Source organism: Calonectris borealis, chromosome Z (genome assembly GCF_964195595.1).
Source record: "Calonectris borealis chromosome Z, bCalBor7.hap1.2, whole genome shotgun sequence".
NCBI lineage: Eukaryota > Metazoa > Chordata > Aves > Procellariiformes > Procellariidae > Calonectris > Calonectris borealis.
Genome location: NC_134352.1, coordinates 37,745,386 through 37,768,904, shown reverse-complemented (window position 1 = coordinate 37,768,904; position 23,519 = coordinate 37,745,386). Strand labels below are relative to the sequence as shown.

Sequence of the window (23,519 nt, the reverse complement as noted above, 5' to 3'; positions counted from 1 at the left end):
TTTTTTTTCTAAAAAATTATTACTTTCTCTATTAACATCTTACCAAATCAATGTTACATCCCCTGAGTCATGATGCTGATCACGTATTTAAACTTGCAGCCTTTCCAGTTTACCTCTTGCACACATTGGTTTCTGTGTGGTCAAAGTGCTTCTCTTTGGGGGAAAAAAGGAAGGTAATTTTTTTCAAAGAAACGGATCCCTTAGCTAACATTTCTTAACAACAGGGATGGGCTTTGGAGTAAGGGAGTGTAATTTTTTAGCAGACTTGAAATTTTCAGTCTCTATTATAGACCCTGGTTTCTTTTTAATCTTCTATAAGCGTTCCTACAGCTTTAAATAGAAATACTTCCCCAGCATTTTCCTGTTTCCTGTAGAGATGGCCTAGGAGGCATTGCTGGTGCTGTTTGCAGTGACATGCTTGATGAGCTGTGGAGGCAGCGGTCAGACCTTCTCCTGTGGGACTGGTTATGTCAGTGGGTGCATATCATACATAGTTCTGCTGGGACTCAGGCGGCTGCTTTCACCTCAGGTAGATAAACCCATAGAGAGAAAATGCTAACTTTAAGGCTCTGTTTAAACCATGAGAAGTGCCACTGGAGCTTAAATAATATGAAAATATAACTGATAGTTTGTTGAGCTTGGGTCCCTCTTATTAAGGACAACACTGTTTACTTCTCATCTGTAGGGTGCTTTCCAATGCATTAATTGTTCTTGCATGGCCTATCTGGCAGGTTTAGAGCTCAGTAACCACTTAGCTGCTGTTTACTCTTATGCTCCCAGGGAAGAAACAGGGTAAGATCTTCATCTGCCCCGTAATTCAGCAGCCAGAGCAGCAAGAGAAATAATGTGGTATTCATTTGTATCAAATGGGTTACTTTTCCTTGTAGAGCTTTTCTCAGATCGGTAGACCTAGAGGCTCATAGCAAATAACAAAAGAACTGTCTAATTTAGAGAGGTTTTCTGTTTTCTGCAGTGGTTTGTCTAACATGGACTGGCTCAGCAGGTGTTGAGAAATAAACCACTCATCTGTTAGCTAACTGAAACAGTAGCAGCAAAATTGTTCAGTGTTAGAGAGCTGCAATGTTTTACATTTCAGGCATGGGCATCGCATACTTTTTCCCTACCCAGCAGCAGCGTGTGTCAGAATCTTCTGTACATCTGTGGACTGAAGACTGTGAATTTGTTCTTGTGAATATAGCTGCTAAGGGACTGTTCTTCTCACATTGCTCGAGACACTCAAGCCTGGCAGCTGACTGAAAAGTAGAAACTTAGAAACGTTCAATGTCTAAGAGAAGTTCGCTTGTTGAGGTAGGAATTGGACCCTGGGAACATAGAGGAAAGCTAGATTTTCAATGGGATGAGGTACTTCAAGGCTATTCAACAAGTCCACAAGCAGGTGCTGGTCTATGACAAAAATAATGTTATTTATTATGGAAAAAATAATAAATTTTAGAAGGCTGGAATATTTCTATATATTCTTTTACTCTGACACTTCATTACACCAGAAATCTGTTGTCTGACCTACCTACCTTGAAACAAAATCCAGTACAGCGGTCTCTGTGAGAACACATCTAACGCCTAGATTTCTTTAGCACTGCTTTGCAGCACTACAAGATTATCAAATCTAGATTTTTTTATATATAATAAACATGGAAATAGTTGAAAAGCTTCCTGATTGCAGTTCAAAATGTCACAAATAACATCACAAATCTAACACTGCGACTCATCTAAGCTGCTGGAAAAGTTCTGGGCTAACAGTGCGTGTTTTACTAGGGAATTTTCAAAGCCTTTTAAAAGTTTTTGTCATGAATGAAAAGTTAGTGAAATAAGGATGTATGTGGGTGCTATAGAGTTTTTTTTCAAAGCCAAATGTAGAAACAATGTCATGAAATGACGTGAAATAGGAAGCAGTGCCCACCTCTTCTGGGAAGAACACTCATGAAAGATTGCCACTCTAGCCACAAAATTTGGAGAAAAAACTATAGCAGTGGAATAGAAAGAAAATACTATATCTCTAAAATGACCTGAAGTGCAACTGAAAATAGAGAACTTTATTTAAAGCCCCTATTAGCTTCATTCACACTACTTTGCATGTTGTGTAGGATGCTGGTTCTTACTAGACTTCTGTTCTTTCATTAGACTTTGCCTGGTAGGGGGCATAGTTGTAGAATATGATGATCAATATTGTCTAGATGATCATAGATAATACTATTAGTATTAATACTGTTATTAATATTGTAATCATACTTATATTAATAATATATAATAATATTATTGATAATATTGTTAATATTATCTATGTGAGTGCATGCATGTGTGGACCAGTTGAAAAATAAACAAAAAATTTGCTAACAGTGACAGACCAGCAATATAAGAAATGATAGTTTTCTCTGCAGTTTCACATAGGAAACAATTCTGGAAAGCGTGTGATAGCTCTTGGCACATCTTGGTTTGTCATTGGTGGTGACCACTTCAGTTATACGAACACGTGATCTTGCATGTGTGTTAAGAACCAGAAGTTCTGAAGCTGAAGGGAGATAAACAATATTCAGAAATACTGTTAAACTTTAAAATTCAACATTAAGGAAATTGTGAGTGAAGGCATTGCGTAATTAGCAGTTTAGTCTGTATAAACCTTTTATATGGGTTCATAGCCATATGTAGTTCCAATAAAATGTGAACAGTTGTGTAAAAGAAAAGTAAAAAATAATTTTAGTATCATAAGAATGTCTTCAATATGCAACGAGATATACTAAAGCGGACAAAACTAATTTAGACTATTAGAATGACTCACAGCACTACTCATCATGGCATCTCATGACATCTAGAGACTAAACTGTCTCTTATATGTCACAATAGTTAACACTAGTAACACCATTTCAAAATAACAAGTTTTGAAGTGCAGTTGTCCGTAAAAGTTTTCTTGTCTTTTGTCTGACCAAAAATTTGTGTTTCTGATACATGTAGCAGTCTATACTTACACTAATGTTAATGTCTTCCTCTAGGAATTTACCACTACTGGAGTGCATACTGAGCTAGGAGATTTATCTGACCTTGTAGACTATTCTTCAAATAAATCTATCAGTATTATGTTTGTATCCATAAATGGAACTAGACATTGTTGATATCAGACAAGGTGAAAACAATCCTACTACACATGGTCTTAATTCAGGGATATTAATTAATGATGAAGTTCCTCTTCAAAATGCCAAGCATTTGCTAGGCTTAGATGACCATAAAAATTCTCCAGGATAAATGATAAAAAACAGACAGTGAACCGTGTTTCTGGAGGTGCTGTATTCCCCTCCACAGCAGCCTGGATGATGCCCACAGCTCTTTGGGAGAGCTGTTTATTGATCTTCAGTTAGGCACATGGTTAGGTGCCACTTGCAGACCACTGCAGCAGGGCTATGGCTTCTCAAGGCTAGCTCTACGCCCTGCGCTTCAGCAGCAGAGTGGGTCAGAGGTGTGAAGAAAAGATGCGATCCTTGACTGAGATAGCTGTGCTGAGGAGATCCCCTGTTGCAGGTGCGGTTATACAGCAAAGCTATTTGTTGGGGCTTTGGTGGAGCACCGTGTGTTTTGCTGGCAGGGCAATGCCAGCAAAATAGACTACAGTGATGCAGTCCTTCTCACAAAGGTGTTTCATCACTGTGCAGCACACCGCAATAGCCTTATCAGAAGTTTTAGGTTCCATTGCAGATAGCAAGAGCGTGTGGCTGAGCTAGCTCCTAAATTCTGCAGTTTGCTGACATTTCTGAAACAGCTTTGAATATGTTACCAAAGAGGGCAGAAGAAATGATGTAAATGAAGCCTGCAGTCAATCCATTTTTTCCTTTGTATGATCCTTCTACAGATGGCACTGAGTTCATTTCTCACTGCCTTCAAACTTGGAACGTGCGCAGTGTGCTGCAGATACCTTAAGTGATAATGAATAGCCATGTTGTTAATAACAGTACAAGAGAGATGGTCATAAGGGCAGACAAGCAGGGAATGGCTGGAGGATGATCAGCACTGGGGATCAACGAGGCTGTTATTACTGAGAAGGAAAAGCAAGGCCAAGAACAAACTTTAACATGCCCTTGGATTCGGGAGTGAGAGTAATTTCACATCATTCCTAAAGCAAGCATTTTGCTAGTTTAATTCCTTCATTATTCTCCACTGTAGAATGCTGTGACTTTTTTTGTACACAATGAGGCGTGTTGTAAAGGCATTTTACTTTTTTTACCCTCAGGGATTTTTTCCTTTAGAAAGAAAGGGATCATTTGGCTTTTCACTTGGAAGCAGAAAAAATTGGGGCATTGTTCTTTTTGCTTCCAAGCAAAAATAGAGACTACCAAAGAAGAGAATGGATAGCTATTTACAGAGTCTGTAATGATACTCCAAATAGATACTGGTTGCTATTTGGGTTACATTCACAAAAACATAAAAAATACTCAGACACAGTTTACATGAAAATTAAAATCAATAACTAAACTTTCTTTGCATTGCATCACCTAACAATTTGAGTTTCTCAGTTCCTTCTGAAATTGCTGTTTTAAAATGTATGTCATAGAAAATCTAGATACCTCAGTGCTTCTCTGATATATCTGTGAATTCAAATTTGCTCTCAGTGAAATTGTTCATGTTTCAGATTAATCTCAGTGGATGAAAGGACAGTATTGTTTATTATTTATGTTTTTATTCTGTAGATCTGTAATTCTCTGCAATCGCATGAAATGGAAGACCAAGTGATATTTCACTGCTGGCTTCCTTCCTTGCCAAAATGGTTTTAAGAAAAACATAGCTTTTTAAAATGAAGATTTTTTTGTTATCAGTTTGTATTGAAGAACATTAAATATTGTGGGTAATTTCAGAGCAAATTAAAGCAGATAGTGCATTTGGAATTTTGGATTTTTTTCTCAAGAATTTTCAATTCTGAAAATTGTTACTTTTTATAGAAGGGAAGTTCCATATATGAAGAGAGCCCCCAAATCTGATGTGATGACCCTGAGTAGTACAGGCAGCACCATCAAGAAGATGTGAAAACCTTGATTTCCATTTGAAGAGGTTTCAGTTTATAACCTTTCAGTTTGAGCAGCCTTTTTCTTTGATTCCATTTTTTACAGTAATTGTAAGGTACTGGATACTGTGTACCGAGCTGGAGTTCTGGAGGCTTAGCCTAACCTAGACAGCCATTATCACAGTCTACAAAACCAAAATGAAATTGTGAAACATGGCCTGTGACAATCCTTGTCACCAGAGGCAGTACAAGTTTTTGATTTGGACTGTAAGTTCTGTGAGAGCACTTTTTGGACCAGTAAGGGATCTGGTTGCCAAAACTAAGACTTAGGCCATCATTTGACTGTTGCTTCAATGCTCTTGATAATTCTGCTCTTCAGACATGTTTTGGAAGATAGCAGTAGCTCCTGTTGTTGTGCTGGGGTTGACTGGCTACAGTTAAAAAAACCACCTGGACCATAACCCCAAGAGAACGAGGCTCCCTCTGGACCCCGGTCAATCATAAGTGTTAGAATGGAGATTTTTTGCATGTGCAGTGATAGAGCTGTCTGACAGAAGTTGCGATGACTGTGAACTGCAGATGTCTTCAGAGTTATGTAGCTGTTGGGTTGGGGGAAGGAAGAGCTCAAAAATGCAACAACCACCTTATAAATCTGAACTCTGCCTAAATCCTGCACTGGGTACTGATAGGGTGGTTTGGATCTGTGCCATGGTCCTTAGAAATCAGGACTCTTCTCCCATGGATGCCCGTGCTCTCAAGAAATGTTTAAAATGCCTCTTGTGATAGTAACAACTCTTGCAAATGAGAATGAGTTTCAGTAGAGCTAATTGTAATTTCATGGGAAACGTGAAAGACATTTGTTACTGGGAAACAATCCATTGCATTTTTATAATCTTACTTGTGCTGTATTCTGAACAGAAGTCTGAATGCAATGAAATGCCATTCATTTGTGTTTTAGAAACAATGCCCTCTATTCTGAAAATATTTTTCCAAGCTGTATTTGCAAAGAGCAGGTCAGAGGAAGACAAACTGAAAGTCACTCTTCATTTTAGCAGAACCTGTTGCTCTCCACTGGTCAGTCAGCACAGGAAATATGCATGCTGAGAAAATACCTGCATGTCGTGAAAAACCACAATGTGTTTCAAGTTGCTTTAGAGACACCAGGCAAATTACTTTGGTTTCAGAAAAAAACCTGACCCTACTCCCCTTTTCCTTTAGTCAGTGTCCTGTTCACATCTTAGGCAACAAGAATCACTCTGCTTGAAAAAATGGTTGCATGAGTAGCTCAGACAAAACACGGTTTTAGTTCAGCCTTGAGTGAGTTAGCTGAGGAGCAGAATTTAATGCTTGTCTCTGCAATCTTCTGAGATGTGATAGCAAGTACTAGTGTTGCACCAGCGAAGCTTCCCAACATGTTAGTGAGGGTATCCTGCTGTATTTCTTTTCAGGGCTTTTGAAAAATTCAAGGGAGAGTAAGTAGATTTCTGTGCACACTGGAACAAGAAATGTTTCACTGTTGCTGAATCTGGGTTTTTGGTAGGAAAAACCCATTATTCCAGAAAATTTTAATCTAGCTCTATTGCTGTCTCACTGTCAGGAGCAAGTGAACATGGGCAACTCAAACTAGAAGAAAAAGCCTACTTTCTACTCAGAAAGGCTAGACCAACTATGATGGAGCTAGTAGCAAATTCCTATCCACCAGTCATCAGAAGATGCTGGTCTCAGTGTGAGCTAGGCTTGAGTACACATGAAGCAACTCTGCAACACTTTACAGGCATCTCAGATGTTGCTTGCAGGTCTCCTGGAAGAAGGAGATCATCCTGGCTGAATTTTAGACAATGTTTTTATCTTACGTTCCATGATCTCTCCCTGGTGAAGTTTAGACCAGATATATACCCCAATACCATGTGAATTTTATGTGAAATCTGCAACAAAGCATTAATGTCTTTACAGAAATTATAAGAATTGATGATTACAGAAACGTATGATTTACTTTAAATTCCCAGCCAAACAACAAGCTGTTTCAGTGCACAAAGATTTTCCCTTCATTTGTATTTCACATTATATTCTTCTAGTGTTTTATCTTCTGCCCTTACTCTCATCTCTTCATTTCAAAATAAAAGATATGAGAGAAACCTTGCTTTAATGAAGGCATTTATCTGTTGCTTTTAATTTTAGGTCAGCTGTAGAGGAGATTGAAGTGTAGCTGCTTGTATAGCTGGATCCTGGCCTCAGACTTCCATGGGCTTTCTAGGCCTGCAGTGCACAAGCTTTCAAACGCTTCCTTGCTCAGAGAGCGCTTTGTGCACTGCACAGTGTTCTGTAGCTGCCTAGCAAAGAGCTCCACGTCGTGGATTTTCTGTTGTTATATGTTGCCTTTTGGGGGGGAAAAAAAAAAAGAAACTTTAGGGAATTCTGTCTGAAAACAAATGATGCTAAGAAATAAATGAAAGGCTTAATGAAATGTCTTCAGTGTAGTGCTGATTTTGCTTTGTTTTTAATTCAAAAGCTTAAAGGAAAGGGTGATTTAAAAAAGAATTTCAATCCAGTAAAACATAACCCTGAAAATCTCTCTTATTCCGACAGTATCCGAGAAAGGGACAGCAATGGTTCCTATGCCCTGTGTCTGCTGAATGATGGAAAAGTACTGCATTACCGTATTGACAGAGATAAGACAGGAAAGCTCTCCATACCGGACGGAAAAAGATTTGACACCCTCTGGCAGGTCTGTTGAATTTGAATGACTTGGATATCTGTCGTCATGTTTCCATATAACTGACTAAGGCAGCTTGTTTTACTTTGCTGTGCGACAACAGTCTTTAGCTAAACAGCAACATGTTTTGGCAGGTTATTTGTCATATGTTTCCAACTTTATGTGGTTAAACCACGACATATACATCAAGAAAATATATGTTAATGTAGAAAGCTATGTAAGTGTAGAGAGTTTAATAATTTTTAAATGTGATGTTGCAGCTTGGCTGAGTTCAAAATTGCTGTAATTAGTATTCAGTTAGCTGAGCATTCTCTAGAATGGAAGATCGTTTACATTTGCAAGTGACCATATTCAATAATAGCTATGCTAGGTATAGTCTTTTGCTAATGTCCTTTATGACATCCATAAACAGAATTCTAAGAAGCACAAAGGGGATGGTTTAGGATGCTGTTCACATACTGCATTCTCTAACTTTGAAATTCTCTACCTTCAAGGCTGAAAAAGCATAGTTTGCTGAGGGTTACCACCGAAATATGTCTGAACCCTGGTAAAGACTAGGCAATTAAGGAATGCATAGTTGACTGTGCCATAGTCGATAATAAAACTGGAGAAATGACTGCATAAATTGAAAATGCTAAGGGAATTGAAACCCCTGCAGAAATCTCTTATGTCCTCTTGCTTCAAATTCTATTAAAACAAGTAAAGCGAGTCACAAATCTAAAATATGAATCTTTACTTGCATATATTAATCCTTAGCCTTTCCTGTAAATGTCCTGCATATTTCTTTCCTTGGAGTCACTGGAAATGTAAAAGCAGCTATGCTATTTTACAAGTTCTTTTGAATGTGTCTGCACCTCTTTCACTTACAGACCCCCTCCTTTCTACCCAATTGCACCAAAGCCAAAATAGCAGTAACGAACTTGTAATAAAATGGCATGGAGAGGACAATCGAAGAACACAAATGGCCACAACTATTGGTGCTCTACATTTATTAACTGCTAACATCCCATTGTGACTTTGAGGTCCAAAGAAAGCATTGCGTATTAGGACAATTCCTGCACTGTAGTTATACCCATCTTGGAAAAAAAAAATAATTAAAACAAAAAAGATTAAAAAAAAAAATTAAAAAAAAAAGAGGGCGGGAACTCAGAAGTATAAAAAGAAGTGATTTGCTCAGAGTTACGAAGCTGGTTAGTAGCAGAACCAGACGTGGAATGCTGAGCCTTACAAATCCAGTTCCTGGATCAGGTTCCAGATTCATCCACAAGGTTACTTCAGAAACATGCACCCCTGCTAAAGAGAAGTAAAGATGAGGTAAGAACATGTGCAATAAAGATCTGCTGTATGCCCAGTTCATTTGCTGTCATATATACTAATTATTATACATATGCACACAATTTTAAAGAGACAATATATTTAATTATACCTCCCTTACATTTTTCTCTCCTTACTTCTTATTTTTTTTCCCCTCTCATTCTGGTAGTTAGTTGAGCATTATTCATACAAACCAGATGGATTATTAAGGGTTCTTACCATTCCCTGTCCTCAACTCGGCTCAGAAAATGGTGAGTTATTCCTATTATTTTGATATGTACAAATAGCCATGCTAATGATGAAGATGTGTGCGTTTTTTCCACTTGCCATGTAGGTGGGTGCAGATTATGGTAGATTAAAGTTGGATAAAAAAAATTTAAGTGTTAACTTTCCAACTTGTTAAATGAGTTAAGATCTGCCAGACCATGCAGGATGGAGACAGATCTTGTAGCTTAAGGGAGGCTACCAACTCCAGTTATTGGTCTAAATTAATGTCAGATCCAAAATGTGCTTTGCTGCTCAAAATGGCAGCGTGTGTTACTTGGCCCACACACACTAACAAGGTGGTCGTCCCAGCACTCCTCCAATGGTCCTTACTCCGAGCTGAGGCCAGCACGTCAGCAGCGCTGCTGTAGGCATTCGGGTTGGGTGTGGTGAGCGGCGCACACAGCAGGCGAGCTGCTGGTAGATGAGGAGTTCCCATGTTGGGGAGACCAGGGCAGAGCAAGGGATTGGCTGCACCTGATGCTGAAAATGGGGGTCAGAGAGGCATTCCTGATAACTTGGGGGAAGGGAGAGGAAGGGAAGGTGGAGGGAGGGAGGGAGGGAGGGAGGGAGCGAGTAAGTGAGTGGGTGGGTGGGTGTCCTGAGGTCCAGTATGCTCTTTGGCCTGTTTCTTCTTTAATGTCATGTTAAATACAGATGAAACCTTGTCCTCGCTCTTGCCCTGACTGCCAGGGGAAAAAAAGATGCTTCTGCCTGATACTTGTCTAATTCGTGCTATTCCAGAAGTGGTGTTCTCTCTCTAATGCCTCCTTCTGTCATTCTGACTGGACACAAGTGCCATCGTAAGAGAATACACCCATACTTTTTCCGCTCCTTTAATCATTTAGGCATTGCATGTACTTTTGTCTCTGTGGCAGCAAGTACCAGAGTCTGCTGCACATTAGAGACAAAAGCAAAGAAGGTGGGCCAGGAGAAACACTGTAATGTGATTTAAAAACGAGGAAGTTGGTCCCCCATGTAAAATTTTGTGTTTACATTATGTTTCTCACCTTGCTTAGTATCCCTCTATGTTTGATTCTTTTACAGATAATGTTTTTAACATTCGTCCCCCTCTTCCTGGAACCCCTTCTAAGGTAAGAGTAGGTGGTGATATAGCAGTAGCATTCATTTGAGAAGGCTTACAGTCACATACTGCTCTAGGAATCCTGATGCTTGGATATTATTGCAGCCGTGAATTTGTTTTTCTAGGGATATAAGCAGTAAGTTGAAAAGAATAAACTTAACATATTGTAGCATGGTTATTGCTTTCATCAGTGTTTTGCATGAGCTATTAATCATTTAATTTTGTGAACTTCTTTTATACATATAATGTATGTGAAAATCAGTATTTTTCGTATGCAAAATGCCTCATTGATAGTCATGTTCTATAGTGACTGTATCAACACGAGGAGAGATACTGCTTTGTTTACATTGTCCATTTTGGGAAGCGCTTAAGCTTCTAGCAAACGAATCTTTCAGACTATCGAAAACCCAAAGGCTCTTGGACACGTCTGGCCCATGTACTTAAAACACAGGAAAGAAATGGAGGACAGCGGCGTTGATGTTGTTTATTTAGATGGACTGTCGCGGTTTAACCTGGCAGGCAGCCAAGTACCACGCAGCCGCTCACTCACTCCCCCCACCCCCAGCGGGACGGGGAGAGAATCGGAAGGGTAAGAGTGAGAAAAAACTCGTGGGTTGAGATAAAGACAGTTTAATAGAACAGGGAAAAAAAAAGGAAAATAATAATGATAATGATAGAATATACAAAATGAGTGATGCACAATGCAATTGCTCACCACCCGCGCTGACCGATAACCAAGTAGCGATCGGTACTTCCTGGATCACGCCTACCGTTCATATACTGAGCATGACGTCACATGGTATGGAATACCCCATTAGCCAGCTGGGCTGGCTGTCCTGATTATGTTCCCTCCCATCTTGTGTACCTAGCTCAGTCAGTAGGCACGGGAGCTGTCCTTGGACTAGGAGGGCACTTAGCAACAACTGAAAACATCAGTGTGTTATCAACATTCTCCTCGTACTAAATCCAAAACACAGCACTAGGAAGAAATTTAACCCTATCCCAGCCGAAACCAGGACAGTATCCACCCCTTATTCCATACCATTTACGTCGTGCTTAGGTCTCACATCTTTTTTAATACATTTCAATTAACCACCACTATCTTTCTTTATATATACACACATATATATATATGCACGCACAGATATCATTCCCTCGGTCTATGGACTATCCCTCTAAAATGTCCACTGAGTTCATTTAGTCTATGACTTTGGGCTCCATCTGTTATAACAGTCTTTCAGGGCCGAAGAGATGGTGTGCGGTGTTGGGCCGTTGCATCCTGAAGCCAGTTCTCATTTCGGTACTGCTGACTTGAAGCAGAAATGGAGGTTCAATTTATTTTCATATTTGGTGTGTGCAGAGTTTGATTCCTTGTGCAGTGAAATTAAGGAAAGTTCTTTCATCAACTCCATGAGGAGTGAGCAAGCCCATCTGTGATTATAATTGCCTAAGTTCTTCAAGTCCATTGATTAAAGGAGCCACTGGAGGCGTGATACATAACACCATCTCATTCAGCTGTAGTTGGTCTCATCTGGAGTTTAATTTAGTTGGTTCACCACTCCCTGGAGAGCCTAATCGTCTAGGTCATTATCTTGATGCAGTCCCACATTATAGAAAAAAAATGTTTTTGTTCAAATAGTCAATTACATTTATTTCAGTACTATTGAGTCCCCATGGGTCCGTGAACAACCATTCTCATACCACCACTTCCTGAAAATCAGGTGCTCTTTTAAATAATTGGAAATAACACAGCCAAAATGGGTGCCGTTTTTTTTTTAAAGTTGTCCTGAAGTTTGGATCTATGCCATTTACAAGGACGACCGTGAAGTTTAAGCACATGAGACCACATGTGTATCATCTGATATATATGCAGTTATAGTGATGGAGCAAGCACATTCAATGTGGGAATACTACATAGGTTTTAGATTATCCAGAGAAAATTTTGCAGTCTAAGTGTAAATGAAAGTAAATTCAAGAAATTTTACTTTAGGTATTTAACTTATCAAAGAAGTAGTCACAAAAAACCCCGTGTATCTGACTAAGTTGACTGATGTTTAGGACTGTGCCATGAAAGTAAATGGGCCAACCTCTTCTTTTTTCATCAATGCATTGCTGTAATACCACCCCAGTTGTTCATGATGCTTTACAGGTGAAAGACTCGATCATGCTAACAGGGTATGATTAATCTTACCTAACATTAATGAACACAAATGAAGAACTAGTCATTCAGCAAATCACAAAGGCTCACTTCAGAGGAATTTTGAAGCAAGAGAGAGAGACACATACCCGTCCACATGTCACTTCAGCCTAAAAGTGGTGGAATGACTTTCCACCAATATGTGCCTATGTCTTTCCACTCAGAGGGGGCTTAGGTGACTAGCCAAGACTGTATGCCTTGCTTTTAGGTAGCCATAGTTAGGTGAGATTAATTCCACCCCTGAACATGTACTTCTTTAGCAAGTACCTGATTTAAATATGCTTGGTCACTTTCACATTTTACATACAACTGTTAATGTTTTCAGAATTGATCAGTAGTAGTTGCATTTAAGACTCATCATGATGGATAGAAGAAAAAGCACCGAAGATAAAAGTGAGATGTGTTGACTGCATATTTTGTATATTCTCCTAAAATATTGTTTAAAGCTACAATATGTTTGACATTCTGCACTTCTTAAAACTGAAATCTGAATTTTGTGTTTTCTTTAGGAGTTTTATAAAACAAGCCTGCTAACTTTCTTTCCTGTAGTATAAACATAAAAATAGAAAGTGGAAAATTTTAAATTAATATTACTATTTATGGAGCTCAAAGACTTCAGTTAATATTGCCAGGTTCTCATATATGAATATCTTTGTGCAAAAGCAGTAACTCACTAAAGACCACTCATGTAGCTTTTTTTATACGCAGAGCCTGAAATACAATGAATTCAGATTGCAAAAGCATAGATGCATCCTGAAAAGAACAAATATAATGACAAAGTCTTAGCGGATATGCAATCTATCTTCACATTGTTTACACCATCATAAAGGTTTAAGTTTAAGAGTTTCTGACATTTCTGAAGTACTGCATCTTTTCTATTTTACAAAACGGATTCCCAAAATGTGTGAATTGGGATTGTGAATGTTTGAATTGGGACTTAAAATAATTGTGATGGATTGGAGAAATGTCCTGGAAAAACAGGGTGAAATTCAGTAGAAACTAGTGCAAGATATTGCACTTCTAATAGGCAGCTGTAGACCATAGGATGGGGAGCAGCAACAGTTTTTCAGAGGATGTGGTGCCTGTAATGGATCAGAACAGGAACAAGGACCAGCAACCATCATGCTGGTAGAAGAAAGGGAAACATAAAGAATGTTTCCAGTTTGTTCAACACTGGTAAGGTCTCAGCTGGAATACTTTCACCAGTTTTTGGCACTGTACCAAAGAATGTTGTCCAACAGGAGATAATCCAGAGCAAGGCAACAGAAATGATTGTGACTTGTGAGAAAATATTGATTAGAATAAAGAAGCAAAAGAGAGAGAGTAGAGGGACAAAACGTTATTAACAGCTGAAGAAAGGAGGGGAATTGCTCTTCTGAGGGACAATCTAATACTGGTGTTCCCATCCAGACCAGTTATTCAATAATTTTTTATTATTATATATATATTAATGCCTAAAATATACTGGTGAGATTCCAAACCCTTAGTGGAGAGCATGCCCAAATCTGAAGTTGCTTTGAAGCTAAGAGAGTGTATGACCACTGTAGAAAGATCTGCTGGATGATATGCAAGGCAGATGGTCCAACTAATTTAACTGCAAACTGTTGGTGTGTAAGAGCTTAGAGTAAAATTTACAACATCAGGGAAGGGATTTGTTTAGTATTTGCTAATGATCCAAGAACAAACTTAGAGTAACAAGATGTTACTGTCCCCTTTCCTGTAATCCCCTTTTTTAGTGTTACTAATATGCTTCCTCTGCAAAAGGAAGGACTTTGTGCTGAAAGTCTACATTGGAGATAATTTCTCCATGCAGAATATGGAGGGTTACTCCTTCTTACTTCTCTCAGCGCATGTATGGACCTAGGACTTTTCTTGCTTTTCACCAGAGGCTCCATAACTAGATTTAAGGCGATTTTGATCCCCTTTGACTTTGTAAATTACTTTTTTCTCCCTGCACATTATCCCAATATGTATTTAAACCCGCAGAGGAGCTTTTAACATGAGCCTAAAATCTGTGGTTGACATTACAGTGAAGCTGCCAACTTCTGGCCACTTCCCAAATTCTCCACTTAACCTTTTTCAGTATTTTATTTGTTTAGCCACAGTTTATCAGATAGTAATAATAGACTTAAACCTTGTGAGTACAGCGTAACTTTAGACTAGTACTATTGCTGTCCCTGATTAAGTATTCCTCTTAGCATGCATTTGTATGTAACATTTGAGTTAAGCAGTATTACCATCAAGGCAGTAGAGGTGGCTGCTTAGTCAAGTGCTGGGAGCTACTGTTACTGGAAAAGTATAAGGGACCATGCTCACCATATGCAAAAGAGCACTTAACCTCTTAGAGAGTTTATCTGTTGCAAAACTATAGCTAAGAAGTGCTGCAGGTTTCATTTATTCCCACTATGGAAAGAGAATTTTGTGAGGTAAAAGAAAATAGCGGATTCAGTAAGCTTTTTCAATATGCAATAACTGAGTTTTTATGTATCACAGCTACAAAGACTGTCAAGCATCAAAAAAGTTTCTCTTCTTCCAGCAGGAATAGGGACTGCATGGCTATCCTTGGTGTTTTAAAACAAAAGATACCTTTTTTATGTGAAATCAAATATTTTTTTTTAAAAGAAAGCTAGGAAAAATACCAATCCTATCCATTAGAAAAGCTATCTTTTCAGGAGAAAAAAAAAAAAGTCCAAATGGGTTATTTAAAAGTTCAGAACATCTAACTGTAAGTCAGTTCAAAGGCTGTTTAAAGAGGCTGAGAATGTGGCTCAGATTTATTATTTCAATCTCAGCATCAGCCTAAATGCTTGGTCAATAAGTACTGCATCGCAGTTTTAATTAGGCAGGTATGATCTCTCAGGGCCCCTAGAAATGCTAATTAGTCACATTTAATTAAATTAATGTATTATTGTAAAACATATTTGCATTTCTTTTTAAAGTATCTTTACACAGAACATAAGTGCACATGTAAAATCTAAAGCCTGTTCATTTTTGTTTGGAATTAATACCAGTTTGTGTGCTTTTTGCTTCAATAACCACATTGTTTGTTGTAAGACCATGGTGTGCTTCAAATCTTGTTCGATACGTTAGTCGTACTTCAAGACACTAAAGTTATCAACTGATTTACATTGCTAAATATGTTGGGGGGTGGCTAAAGTTCATTAACAGAGGCAGGAGAAACATACTGTGTAAAAGATGTGGGGAAGGGGCAATGTGCTTGAATTTAAAAACTGCCTTAAGGTATATCTGCAGATTCAAGATGGTTTGAGAGTAATGCAGTTGAAAGAAAATTTAGTACTAAGATTTCCTATACTACATTTGTTTGATGCATCATATGTGTACTTGCAGGCACACACAAGAGAAAGTTTGGGAGTGTTTTGTTCTTGTATACTACGTCTGTTTTGTAAAATACCTTTAGCTATTTTCCTGACACATTTACTGTTCCTCTTTGACGTTGTGGTTTCTAGAGTTGGGCAGGAGGTGGAATTATCTCAAGACTCAAATCATACACCTTTCCAAAGGCTGGCAGCAAAAAGGTGCCTCATATAGTCTTTTTAGGTTTTTGACTGAGTTAAAAGCACTTACACTTGACTAATTTCACTCTTTTTTTCCCCCCCCCTTTTGGCTTGCTCTTACTAAATGTGTGTCTTGGTTACTAACAATCAGATTGTGAAGATTTTGTAAGCTTTCTGCTTCTTTCCTAATCATCTGCATAATTACGGACTTGATTTTATAACTAAAGCAATGGTTTTAAAGAAATCTTTAAAATTGAAGGCTATTTTTAAGTAATTTCTCGCATCCCGAAATATTAGTATGGATCTCAACATGTCTGCAAATAAAATGTAAGTGGTAAAGTGTTTTTCAAAAAACAGTCACTTACAGCAGAATAAAATGATATTTCTACTCTGAACTGTCATTCCTAATCAGAAGATTGGCTTACTTACACAAAGCTATTACTGAGCACATTTAGGGAACAATTTGTTAATAACAACCGCAAAATATATTCTTACAGAACCTGTGTGCACAAATCTTGTTATGCATTGACGTTAATTATATTTAGGCAAGTGTAAGCTGTCACAAGACTAAGCAGAATGGGGAAGACGATAAGACGTCAGGGAATCAAGGGGAACCCAGCCCTGTACTAATGAAAATGCTGCTGCATGGCCAGAAAATTATGCTGTCCAGTAATTGATGTAGTTGTTAAGCATGTAGTTACGAGCTTTGTTTGCATGCTGAGAATAACATGTGTGTCCCTGTTCCACCCATGACTCTCTCTTTTTGTTTATTTATTTATTTATTTATTTCCAGTTGCTCTTCAACAAAAATGAGCAGGCATAAAAAGCCCTAGAGGTACAACTGCTGTTCAGAGTGAAAAACTATGTTTGACGTATATTGTATTTGATAATCCTGGTAAATAACAATTATTCTTTTTTTATAACTTCAGTTCACTTTTATACTGAAGTACCAATAGCTGTTGTCATCTGTATACCCTTACAGGACCCACGTCGTGTTTTTAATGTGCTGTCATCTTCTACAAATACATATACAGTGTCAGGACATGTTCTAAAGCCATCTGAAAAAAAATGCTGTGCTATCACACATTAGACAAGAGAAGTGTTTTAGTTTTGTTCAGAGAAGTGACTGTGGGGTCTGAATTCTCTAGACATGGCTTTGGTCACGCTGCTGTCTGTTCACCTGGTAAAACCTGTGCTTCTCCCTGGTTGCTTTCTGCAGTCAAATACCTATTTCCTGCCTTCTGGGGAACATGCACAGAGCACAGATTGACGCATATTGGCAGAGAAAGACCAATCATTTTAGAAAATAATTTCAGAAATCTGATTTGTTCACCATTTACGTGTACTTAACCCTGAATACTCAAACTCACAAATTTCATCACACTGCCAAATTTTAGACGCTAAACAAAAGTCCTGCTCTGAACATTTCCAAGATATACCATCCATTAACCACAACATAAAGAGTTTACTTTAGACCTGGTTAATTAGGCAGTTACTTCTTTTATGTCAAAAACTTTCAGACAGTAAACCAGAAAATTTACGCTGTTATGTTTATTAAGTCTTGGAAATTACGGAATTTTTAAAATTTCATAAATTGCTTATTTGGATATAATTTTAGCACTCAGATCAAAATTTTTCAAGCTGTTTTACTGACTAATTTAAAATTGGCACTTTAGACTACAATTTAAATGAACTCGTGCCACCTAGTGGCGACTAAGATGTCTTAGCCAAAGTTCATTGAGGATTTGGTTAATAAGATCTTTGTCATGCAGTATTTTGCTATTCAGTTTGGTTTAGCAAAATAAGACGACTTTATAGTCTTACATATACGTTTGCGTTTTTGCAAATCAGAATTAACTTGAAAAGAAATTGCACTTGCTGTACTGATTACCTTTATAAGTATATTCTTTACTATAAAATTATAATCTTTACTATAAAAATCAGACTTAGAATAGTTAGAACTGTTTCATTCATATTTTAAAGCAAACAGTAAGCAGGTCTTGTTCTCATTGTATCAACTAGATGGTATCAAACTAAGGCCTTATTCATGCGTAGAAAGTGGTATCCCTTTTACTAGAAAGATATCAATGCAAACTCTCTGCCTCCTGCTTTCCTCTCATTGTGGATGTGACTATATTACTATAAAAGTGCCACACTAGTATAGCCAGTCCCTGATAAGGGGAAGAATGGCACATTTAGATTAGCTTAACTATGGGTACCTGAGAAGTTAAACCAATGAAAACTAAACCCTAGTGGAACAAAAAGAATATGTTGATGTGAAAACAGGACAAGCTCACAACAGCTTTCTAGTATGAGAGCGTAAAATGACAGCCTGCCCCATAGTTTACAAGTGTACATACCACAAGGTGTCACATAGTATGTACCATTTTTAACAGTCTCCCCTCTAATGGACTCTTCTCTTGTATTCCTTTTCACTGGATGAGCAAATCCATGGTCATTTTACTCATTCTCTGCTTCTTGTAAGAATACAAGGAGTAATCTCCCACCCTATAGCTTGCTTGTATTAAGACAAAGCTCCCTTTGTCAGAAAAAGATCTGCAGAATTAAACTTGCTGTTTTTAAAGCGTAAGGCAGAAAGGACTCTGGATTTCAACGACAGTTAAATAAAAAGGAAATTTTATTGTACTATTACTTAGACCACTGTACATGCAATGATACATGCCTCCTGCACCGTTTCTAGTCAGCCTCCCTTGACTTCAAGAGAAAAATTCCAACCTTTCTGCTAGAAAATCGCATTCAAAGGCATGCAGGGTACTACATGCTACGAATACATAACTGGCAGAACTAAAGAAAAATGTTTGGGGTTTTCTGAATGCTGCATAATATTCCTGAGTTACTAATAGGAGCTGAAAAGTGCCTGTGAAACATCAAATTGCAGTTCAACCAGAAATAATAATGAAAAAGCCATTGTTAAGCTGTTTAATCAAACTGCAACAATGGGGAATATCATTCCATATATACATATATATTAGTTAACTAAACTAATACTAATGATATGTAAGACATTATCACTCATCTTAAACACGACTAGCTCTCTGAGAAAGAGAACCTGCTTTGTTAGGTTTGGTGTCACTGTGTCATTTCCAATTCACAGCTGCAGAGTTTTATTCACAAGCACAGGAGTGATGCACTCTGTTTTTTTTTTTAATGCCGTTCCTGGACAAGAGCATCCAATCCTTTCTGATTCTTTTATTTTGTTCTTGAACTGCAAAGAGCAGAAACGTCTTTATATGTCCCGTTTGAGGAGTCAGCTATGTCATGGCCAGAGCTATATTTTTACCAGCTGGTCTGCACTAGTGAGTGGATTCTTGAGATGTATGAATTTGGTGTACATGAATTCTGTTTGGCCAGTCCAGAGTGTGCCAGTTCATACACTGAGACCTAGGATATTTGACTACATCTTTAGTCTACAATCACGTGAGACTTTATGCCCTCCAAGTTTTTTTAAAATTTGTGGAGCTATCCAGTACTGGTTGAGTACTTCTGAAGTGTTTCTGCCCTGTTATTCAACAGCAATCAAATGAAGCTTACTTATCAGACCTACACAAGGTGTTGCAGTGGAATTGCAGATGGATAATTTCCATCATTATGATTCAGCCTGCAGGGTTATATTGCCATCAAAAAAGCATCACTTCTTCAAACAGTAAGTTCAAGTCTTGAGCTTATCATTTTCAAAGGCCTTTCCCAAAGTGCATGTATCTCATTTCTTGTAACCTTGGATTACGATGAGAAAAAAGTGGTACACAATCTTTTTACTCATCTAAAAAGAAGGAAGATCTGCTGAAGTTGTACCCTTCTGAGGGCTGAATTTATATTCCTTGTTACGTAACAGCAACTACAAAAACTCTATCCAGCACTTCATGCTTCATTGGTTAGCTTGGAGCTACAGCTACACCCTTTACCAAATTGTGACTACAGAAAAGATTTCAGTGTTTTAAGTGAGGGGTATGCTGTGGGACATTTCAAGGCTTGGGTTCAGATATTCCCATCACACTTTTTGGTGCACAGTTGAGGTACTCCCCACAGTGAACAGAGGACAATCCATAGTCCTATCAAAGCTTTCAAAAAGCAAAGGAGTTCCAGAGCAATGCAGTCTCTTATAGATGTTATTTTCTGGACACTTTGCATTTCTATCAGAAAGATTACTTTAAGGTATCCTTTGAATCTGTGATTCTATCATTTCTAAGTATTTCAGAACTTGCCTTCCAGTATCCTGGAAGCTGCCACTGAAGATGCAGCATCTCGGTCCCTTTCTTAGGTAGTCACCATATTTTTATCCTTTTTTTGCCCACTCTGCTTTTGGACGCCTTGGCCAAGAAGTGTTAACCAGAGGCTTCCATAAAATCTGTGCGATGTGGCAATTTGCACCTGTTTCCTTTGTACTTGTATCTGTCTAGCAACAGGTATTAATGTCGGTCCATGCTGCTTTGTATCCACTCAGCTAATTGATTCCAACTACCTTTTGGAATGTAAAATGATCTCCCTTTTAAAGTATAAATATAGTTAATGTAGGAAGGAAGAATACATCCAGGAAGATTTACAGTGGAACTATAATCAATTCTTAGTAGTAATACTGAATGGGTCATAGTAATTAGCAATAAGATAAAAAACCCTAAGAAGTGTTGATGTGTTCTGAAGCAATACAGGATATATGAAATGCACAAACTAAAATCACTGTGGTCTCAGTAAGTATGGTTCCATCTGATTTGTTTTTGCTTTGTGAAAGATGATTAATATTTTTGACTGAACATAAGCATTTTCCTATACATCCTGATACAGTATAGGGAAAGACTGTCCTAAGTGTTCACAGTGAAACTGCCAGCCCATCACTTGAGAGGTTTAGGATTGAGTTCCAATCTTAGTGGGGTTTTTTGAGTTAGTGAATGGCCTGTGTGTGAAATAGAGTGATATAGGTCTTGGAAATACAGTTCTTAACTTGCAGACCTGGCAAGGTATACCAGGCTAGAAAAACAAAACTAGAGCTGAGGATATTAGAATCATAGAATCATAGAATTGTTTCGGTTGGAAAAGACCTTTAAGATCATCAAGTCCAACCATTAACCTAGCACTGCCAAGTCCACCGCTAAACCACATCCCTAAGCACCACGTCTACACGTCTTTTAAATACCTCCAGGGATGGTGACTCAACCACTTCCCTGGGCAGCCTCTTCCAATGCTTGATAACCCTTTTGGTGAAGAGATTTTTCTTAATTTTCCTAATTTTTCCAGCCTAAACCTCCCCTGGCGCAACTTGAGACCATTTCCTCTTGGCCTATCACTTGTACTTGGCACAAGAGACTGACGCCCACCTCGCTACAACCTCCTTCAGGTACTTGTAGAGAGCGATAAGGTCTCCCCTCAGCCTCCTCTTCTCCAGGCTAAACATCCCTAGTTCCCTCAGCCGCTCCTCATAAGGCTTGTGCTCCAGGCCCTTCACCAGCTTCATTGCCCTTCTCTGGACACGCTCCAGCACCTCAATGTCCTTCTTGTAGTGAGAGGCCCAAAACTGAACACAGGATTCGAGGTGCGGCCTCACCAGTGCCGAGTACAGGGGCACGATCACCTCCCTACTCCTGCTGGCCACACTATTTCTGATACAAGCCGGGGTGCTATTGGCCTTCTTGGCCACCTGGGCACACTGTTGGCTCATATTTAGCCAGCTATTGGCTAATAACACCAGGTCCTTTTCCTCTGGGCTTTCCAGCCACTCTTCCCCAGGCCTGTAGTGTTGCATGGGGTTGTTGTGACCCAAGTGCAGGACCCAGCACTTGTCCTTGTTGAACCTCATACAGTTGGCCTCAGTCCATCGATCCAGCCCGTCCAGGTCCCTCTGCAGAGCCTTCCTACCCTCCAGCAGATCAACACTCCCACCCATATCTTCTTTTGTTTTCTGCATATCTTGTTTTGTACCATTCATTTGCCTTCTTGTTCGTGAGATTGGCAGGTCAGTTTGGTCTCTGACCTGTCTCAGAACAGTCTTAGGGCTCTTGTGGCTTGCCCTGACAGCAAATGGCCTTTCAACTCTGTTCTACAAGACTGAGGAATTCAAGTCAGAAACATTACCCTTACCATCCCTTGATGCCACCATGCTCATGCCCCTAGTCCAGAATCTTGCCGACTGCTTGCCTCCTACTCGGGGTTTGCTGTAAAATCTATGTAGTGAAACCTTTTCTGCTTCATCCAACTGGGCGGATCACTTCATTACAATTTAATGGTCTGTACCAGCCGGGTCAGGCATTTTCTCTACAAAATGCAGTTTCCAAGTGATAAAACTTCTATTGCGCCCAATAATTCACTCCTGGACATTTCTCAAGCTGTGTTTCTCTTTGCTTGAAAACCGCAACTGTTTCAGGCAGGAACTTATGTCACTGAAAGTTTCAGTTATTAAAAAGAAGAATTATATACTCAAATATTTGCAAAAATAGCCCTATCCAGTGTTTTGCAAGTACAATATACCTTTGTTTCCTATTCGAGCTGAGCACACTCGTGTTGATGTTTGAATTTCTGGTTTTAAAACACTCTTTAGGAGAGTGAGGTCACTCATGAGTAGAGTAAAATTTCTACACTGAGAAAGAAAAGGGACTAAGCTCCAAATAAAAGTTCTGTAATTCCCTGTTCCTGACAGTTCACAGACAGAAGAGAACAGATTATAAGTTTCTGTCATCTACACTTTATTGTGCCAGGCTCAGACTTCAGCCAAGGAGCTCCAGAACACACCGTGTTTCTGCTGGGGTGGTTTGTATGCTCCATAGTATTCCTCTGACAAAGAGTAAAGGCAGAGGGATTGTATTTGAACCAGATGTTCAAGTACAGTAAGAATTAGGTTATTTTCTCCCTCCTCAGAGCAGACAGACTGGCCTAGTATCTGGTCCATGATGTTTGTCCATGACGTTACATAAGCCTATTAAAATAATTACTTTTTACCCCAGTTTCTTCCAAGTGGAGTCACTCTGTAACATCCACAGGAGAAACAGGGAAGTATTTTTTGTTTTCATTTGTGCTAGGAATTTCTCTATGGCCTAAATATGGAGAGAGAGAGAACTTGGAGATGGAGGAAGGACAGATTAAAGAGAAATCCTTATGACTACTTGTGTTATAAGGCAGATTTGAAAAGAGCATGTAAATTTAATATCTGCAGAATAAGATTTGTGCATGACCCATTCCAGTTAATTCTCTCGGATCAAATGCTCTGAAATATTTGCAATAACTTTTAATGCTTTAGCAGTGTATGTTTCATTTGGCCTGCATATTTACTCAAGCGATAACCTCCAGAATTAAATAGACGTTGTTGGATCCCGTCTTACTTTCTGATTCTCACCTATATGTCTCTTGCAATCTGCCATAATCCTCGGGGGAAAAAATGCTTTTAACTTACCTATTCATTGTTAAACATAAAAACTCTATTTGTG

General features: G+C 38.7%; 1 protein-coding gene across 1 annotated transcript in view; it reads left to right on the top strand.

Annotated features, from left to right (window-relative positions):
• The window catches only part of SYK (spleen associated tyrosine kinase), a 61,473-nt gene that overhangs the window by 26,313 nt on the left and 11,641 nt on the right, over positions 1–23,519 (top strand). The window contains exons 4-7 of the mRNA XM_075138274.1: positions 7,589–7,727; positions 9,199–9,280; positions 10,341–10,387; positions 16,042–16,110. Coding sequence (XP_074994375.1) covers positions 7,589–7,727; positions 9,199–9,280; positions 10,341–10,387; positions 16,042–16,110 — 337 coding nt within the window. The remainder of the gene's footprint in view (positions 1–7,588; positions 7,728–9,198; positions 9,281–10,340; positions 10,388–16,041; positions 16,111–23,519) is intronic.